At 45.7% G+C, this 6,571-nt stretch overlaps 1 protein-coding gene across 1 annotated transcript; it reads right to left on the bottom strand.

The window, feature by feature from the left end:
- Positions 1–555: 555 nt before the first annotated feature.
- On the bottom strand, positions 556–2,192 carry ATOH7 (atonal bHLH transcription factor 7). Its single transcript, XM_040322444.1, has one exon. The coding sequence runs from the start codon at positions 2,047–2,049 to the stop codon at positions 1,609–1,611; it is 441 nt and encodes a 146-aa protein (XP_040178378.1). The 5' UTR covers positions 2,050–2,192; the 3' UTR covers positions 556–1,608.
- Between the last annotated feature and the right edge of the window lie 4,379 nt (positions 2,193–6,571).

Below are 6,571 nucleotides of genomic sequence, written 5' to 3' on the forward strand. Positions count from 1 at the left end.
GCCAGATAGAGGCATGGAAAGTGCCACATGTACCCCCCGGGCCGCAGTTTGGAGACAAAATCATGAATATTCTCAACCAATGGTCCATAATAGATATATTCATTGCCATGTGATCGAATAGTTTATAAATCCGCTCCCACCATTTAAATACCTCATATAAAGTGGTGGATGTATTGTACCAGTCCTGGTGAGTACATGGAAAGTCCTGACACCCTACCTAGTAGGAAAAGGTCTGTGTCATTAAGTGATCCCAGTAATAAGATAAATGAACACAGAAACGCATTCCATCCCAACACAGGATGCTACAATGATTGTCACCCTTCAAAAGTAAATGCTTCAATAACCAATACAGTAGTATCAGGATCCTCACCCAATGGTCTATTATAGATATATTCAATTTCATGTGATCTAAGTTTGTCTAAGTTTAAATCTTGCTTAATTCTTATTATTGATAGGTTAATTCTTATTATTACTGTGATTACTTTATTTCAAAGACTATTTTCTAATAGGGAGGTTCTATTCATTAAATAGGACTGGTGCAATACCTGCACTCCTCTGTTTGTACTCTTCATATAGAGGGGTGCAGGTATTATACCAGTCCTATTTAATACATAGAACCTCCCCATATAGAAAATGGTCTTTGAAATAAAGTAATCACAGACAGTAATAAGAAATAATCTATTAATAATAAGAATTAATCCAGAAATAAGAAGAATTAACCCATAACAACTTTCTGTCCCAAAATAGAATGCTACAATGAGTGTTACCTGCAAAGATAAATTTTACAATAACCCAAAGCATCAATATTCTGGACCAACGGTCTGTAATACATATATTCAGTACATTGCATGTGATCCAAGTTTATAAACCAGCCCCCATGGTTTGTATTCTTCATACAGAGGGGTGCAGGTTTTGCACCAATCCTATTTAATACATAGAACCTCCTGACACCCTACCCATTAGGAAATTAATTAATTACATTAATAAGAAGAATTAACCCAAAAATACCTTTATCTTAGTACATGATGCTACAATGATTGTTTTGCTGGAAAGGTAAATGTTATAATATTCCAAAGCATCAATATTCTCATACAATGGTCTATAATAGATATATTCGTTGCCATGTGATGTAATAGTCTATAAACCAGCCCCCATGGTCTGTATTCTTCATATAGAGGGGTGCAGGTGTTGTACCAGTCCTATTTGATAAATAGAACTTCCCCATTAGGAAATGGTTGATGATATGAAGTAGTAAGACAAATTAACCTAACAATAATAAGAATTAAGCCATAAATAAAACGAATTAACCCATTAATAAAACGAATTCACCCATAAATAAAACGAATTAAGCCATAAATAAAACGAATTAACCCATAAATACCTTCTGTCCCAAAATAGAATGCTGCAATGATTGTTATCCTGCAAGGATACATGTTACAATAACCCAAAGCATCAATATTCTCAACCAATGGTCTGTAATAGATATATTCAATTTTTATAGTCTATAAATAAGAACCCCCAATCATTTATATTCTTAGTCTCTGTAGGTAGGTAGCACTGCATAGTGTGCCAGTCCTGTTGAGTAGATGGAAAGTCCTGCCACCTTCCCTAGTGGGAAAGGGTCTGTGAAATGAAGTGATCACAGTCATTTGGAGAAGACAGTTCCAGGAAGCTCTGACAGTCCTGATGAAATTGTTCATAGTGATGGGTGGCAGTGGCAGACCAGTCCCCCTCATCCCTGTATCTCTCTGCTTCTGTTAGGATCCTGTTTAGTGCCATGATGTAACTCAGTGCCATCTGTAGGGTCTCGTACTTGGACAGCTGCTTGTCCTCTCCCCATTGAGGGACCACTTTTCTCAGGCTGTCAAACGCTGTGTTAAGCCCTTGCATCCTTCTCCTTTCCCTGGCATTGGCTGCCAGCCTCCTCTTGGTTGACCCTTCCACTCTGGTTGGCATACACTTCAGTAGGCATCTCGATGCCCCCTTGGACTGTCCCTGGCACCCAGAAGTGGGATCCATAGGAGGAGATGATGATGCATCAGATTTCATGTCTCCAGCAGTCCTGGGATATCTCCAAAAGTATAGTTGCGAACTTCTAGAACATCATCTATGTAGTTTAGATGCCCCTGGCAAAGTCACCAATGTCTATAACACAGGCAGTAGCGTGGTATATGCTGTGATCCCAGCACTGGACTGATCACCTCAATGGTTGGCTGTTGTGTCCACTATTTATATTGTGTATGTTGGGGCTCAGCAGATGGTGGCAGGTGGGCAGGCGTCCCTAAGCTCCCATACCAGCTCATTACCACCCTGGGACCTATATGCTAGGATTCTGGGAAATCTATCAAATCTGGAAGGCTACAGCATGGATCTGCTGCTGGAACGTTTATGTGAGGGCTCAGCCATCTGTTCTACAGCACACTGTGTGCAATCTCATTAATAAGTAAAACTTGCAGCAGAACACCATCTCCTCCTGTCCATCTCCAGGACTTGTATTGTCCTGGACTAGGATCTCCCCACATAGGAGATCACAAGATCTACAGTGATTTTCACACAAGCCATCAATCACTTGTAATGACACATGAAGTGTCCTGCACTGAAATCCGATAATAGATGTCATTAGACTTGTATGTGGACATGCCATGTCCTATGTGGATTAGCAGTGCGCAGGTCCTGTACTTAATGAAGCCATCAGAACAATTATTGATGCTCTGTAGTTTGGACAACAGATCATTAGCCCTACAGAGGCAGAGACATGAGAAATGAAGCTTCATAATCCTCCAACAATGGGATGCACTTGAGAAATAATTGACTCCAACGTGACAGATGTTCAATTGAGGTCATTAATCAGATGCTGGGGACCTACATACACCACCATGCAATCTAGATCATGTCCAAATACAGTCAATTACTAATATCACAACACATCCTTGTCATTCTTATTTGTGTTTGCTTATATCACATGGAGCCGCCTTCATTCAGAGGAAGCCTTGGGCTTGGCTGCTTTGATTTTCTCACTTACAAGTTGCAAACAATTATCCAAAGTGAATGTGATCATTATGTGTAGCATTGCTGCTCTATGCACATTATTTGCCATAGCTGATGTGTAAGCAGTAAATCCATTATTACTTAAAGCAGTATTAGGCTGGCCATACACTATACAATTTGATTGTGCAATCCCCTTTAGGCTACATTTATTTAAAGCGGATGTGCCATGGGAAAAACATATTAAAAGCCAGCAGCTACAAATACTGCAGCTGCTGACTTTTAATATAAGGACACTTACCTGTCCTGGAGTCCAGCGCTGATCGCAGCAGAGCACGAGCGATCGCTCGTCACCCTGCTGCTCCCCCCTCCATCCACGCTGAGGGAACCAGGAAGTGAAGCGCTGCGGCTTCACTGCCCGGTTCCCTACGGCACATGCGCGAGTCGCGCTGCGCCCGCCGATTGGCTCACACGCTGTGTGCTGGGAGCCGAGTGTTCCCAGCACACAACGGGCGACAGACGGGAAGTCAGAAAAACCCGTCTTTTGCCCGTAGCGTGTGGCCGGAAGTGGGTGCAAATACCTGTCTTTAGACAGGTATCTGCACCCCCCTCCCCCCTGAAAGGTGTCAAATGTGACACCGGAGGGGGGGAGGGTGCCGATCAGCGGGACTTCACTTTAGGGTGGAGAACCGCTTTAATGGCTGCACCTCTGAAAAGCAAGCTGCGTTCAGATCACTTTTCAGAGGTCTTTAACAGCCAGTGAGAAAGCAATATGACAATTCGTCACTGCCTGTTTTAACCCTATAAGTGCTGCACCAACATGCCGCAACCACGTCGTGGAAGAGTAATGGTATTCGGTTTTTCCATCGGCGCAAAGCATCACAACCACAGCATGTAAACACCATGGGGCAGAACCAGGTACATCTGCGAGGGGCGCAGCGTATCTAAGATACGCTACGCCGCCGTAACTTATCTTTTTTAAATGGAATCCACAACGAATCCGCCAATGCTTACGACGGTGACGTCATTCTATGCAAATTCCTATTCGCGAACGACTTACGCAAACGACGTAAAAAATTCAAAATTGTAGGCGGGAAGGACGGCCATACTTAACATTGAGTAAGCCACCATATAGCAGCTTTAACTATACGCCGGAAAAAGCCGAACTCAAACGACATAACAAAAAGCGCCGGACGGACGTACGTTCGTGGATCGTCGTAAATAGCTCATTTGCATACTTGACGCGAATTTCGACAAGAACGCCACCTAGCGGCCGCCGAAAAATTGCAGCTTAGATCCGACGGCGTACGAAGATGTACGCCTGTCGGATCGACCCGAGATGCCGTCGCATCTTGTTTTGAGGATTCAAAACAAAGATACGACGCGGGAATTTTGAAATTACGCCATCGTATCAGTTGATACGCCGGCGTAATTTCTTTGTGGACCTGCCCCCATAGGTGTGCAGAGCCTATTGCATTAGGGCACATGTGTCAAACACAAGGCCCGTGGGCCGAATCCGGCTCTCCAGGTCATTTCATGTGGCCCCCACACCTCTCCTGCAGCTGCAGGAGAGCTCCGGTCCTCTTCCAGACCCTACTTTCTGCTTTCAAGCAATGCATCCAGCTTACAGAAAGGGGGTGCACTGTGATGTAAGGGAAAGTGGGGGACTCAACTTCTGATGGTGGGGTGGCTCTTAACATCTAATGTAAGAGGAAGGGATGTGCTGGACATCTAGGGCCAGATTCACAAAGGATTTACGACGGCGTATCTCCAAGTCTGAATGTGAGGCGTCGTATCTATGCGCCTGATTCAAAGAATCAGATACGCTAGAATTTGTCCAAGATACGACTGACGTAAGTCTCTTACGCCATCGTATCTAAGGTGCATATTTACGCTGGCCGCTAGGGGCGCTTCCGTTGATTTACGCGTTGAATATGCAAATGAGCAAGATACGCTGATTCAGAAACGTACTTGTGCCCCTCAGATTTAGCTACGCCATTTACGTAACGCATATGTCCGGCGTAAGTTTACCCCTCATAAAGCAGGGGTAAGTCATGTTAAGGTATGGACGTCGGAAACGTCGAAACAGCGTCGTATTTTACGTTGTTTGCATAAGTCGTACGTGAATGGGGATGGGTGTAGGTTACGTTTACGTCGACAAAGCATTGAGCCGATGTATCTTAGGGAGTATTTGCGACGTGATTCTGAGCATGCGCGCGCATGCGCCGTTCGATCGGCCACTCATTTACATGGGGTCACGGCTCATTGTAATACAACACGCCCACTGCCTTGATAATTTGAATTACGCGGGCTTAAGCCGGCCCATTTACGCTACGCCACCGTAACTTAGGGCGCAAGTTCTTTCTGAATACGGTACTCGCCTCTCTAAGTTACGTCGGCGTAGCGCAATATAAAATGCGCTACGCCCGCCGAAAATTACGCCGATCTTTCTGAATCTGCCCCTAAATCTTACAGATACAATCGGCCCTTTTGAAGGCAATCATAATGCTGATGCGGCTCACGATAAAATTGAGTTTGACACCCCTGCATTAGGGTGTGCACCCCAAGGCTCAAATACACTCAGCCTCAGTTGCAACGGGAAAGGAAATGCTTCAGTTATGAATGAACACAGTGAGTTTACTGTGTTCATTTAGAAAAGAATGGATCTGGTAAATTACATATTTACCGTATTTATCGGCGTATACCGCGCACTTTTTTGCCCTGAAAATCAGGGCAAAATCGTGGGTGCGCGATATACGCCGATACCCGCTTTCCCGCCACCGAGTTTGAATACTGCGCCGACATATACCGAGCGCAGTACACTCGTGTATAGTCGGGCAGTCTCGGCTCCTTCCGCGCTCATGTCCTGGACGTACAGGACGTGAGCGCGACAGTAGCCGAGCCTGCCCGAGTGTACTGCGCTCGGTATATGCCGGCGCAGTATTCAAACTTGGCACGGGAAAGCGGGAAACGAGCGAGGAGGACGCCGCAGAAGGACGCCGGACCCGACGAAGAGGACACCCGAAGCCGCAGACGGACGCCGGACCCGACGAGGCCGCCGATGGACGTCGTGCAAGACACCAAAACTGTAAGTACAAAATCTTTTTTTCCACAGGAATTTCTGCCCAACTTTAGGGGTGCGCGCTATACGCGGGAGCACGCTATACCCCAATAAATACGGTACTATAAGGTGACCGGATTTTTTAAATGAAATCCAGGGACATTTTTTTTTTTACTAGCAATGGCGGCAATCAGCGACTCTCTGCCCGTCACCTCTGCCGCCCGCCTCACAGCCAGATAAGTCTCACTCTCCGGGCCCCCGGCTACTACTGGGTGGGGAGTAGAGGAAGATCACTCCACCAGGGAAGGCAAAGAGATAGGCAGGCAGGCGGCTGGCTGGGACTTGAGCCAAGGCAGAACAACATGCAAGCGGAGCTGAATGGGCATACACCCGAAACTGAAGAAACATTCCTTCTCCCCCGACCAGCACATGATCATCAGAAAGGGGCACAGATAATGGAAAAAAATACACCCCCCTAAGTTAGTAGGAGCGGTGGAGCAGGGGTGTGTGATTCAGAATTTTTTT

The sequence above is a fragment of the Rana temporaria genome, chromosome 8 (genome assembly GCF_905171775.1).
Source record: "Rana temporaria chromosome 8, aRanTem1.1, whole genome shotgun sequence".
In the NCBI taxonomy this organism is placed as follows: Eukaryota; Metazoa; Chordata; class Amphibia; order Anura; family Ranidae; genus Rana; species Rana temporaria.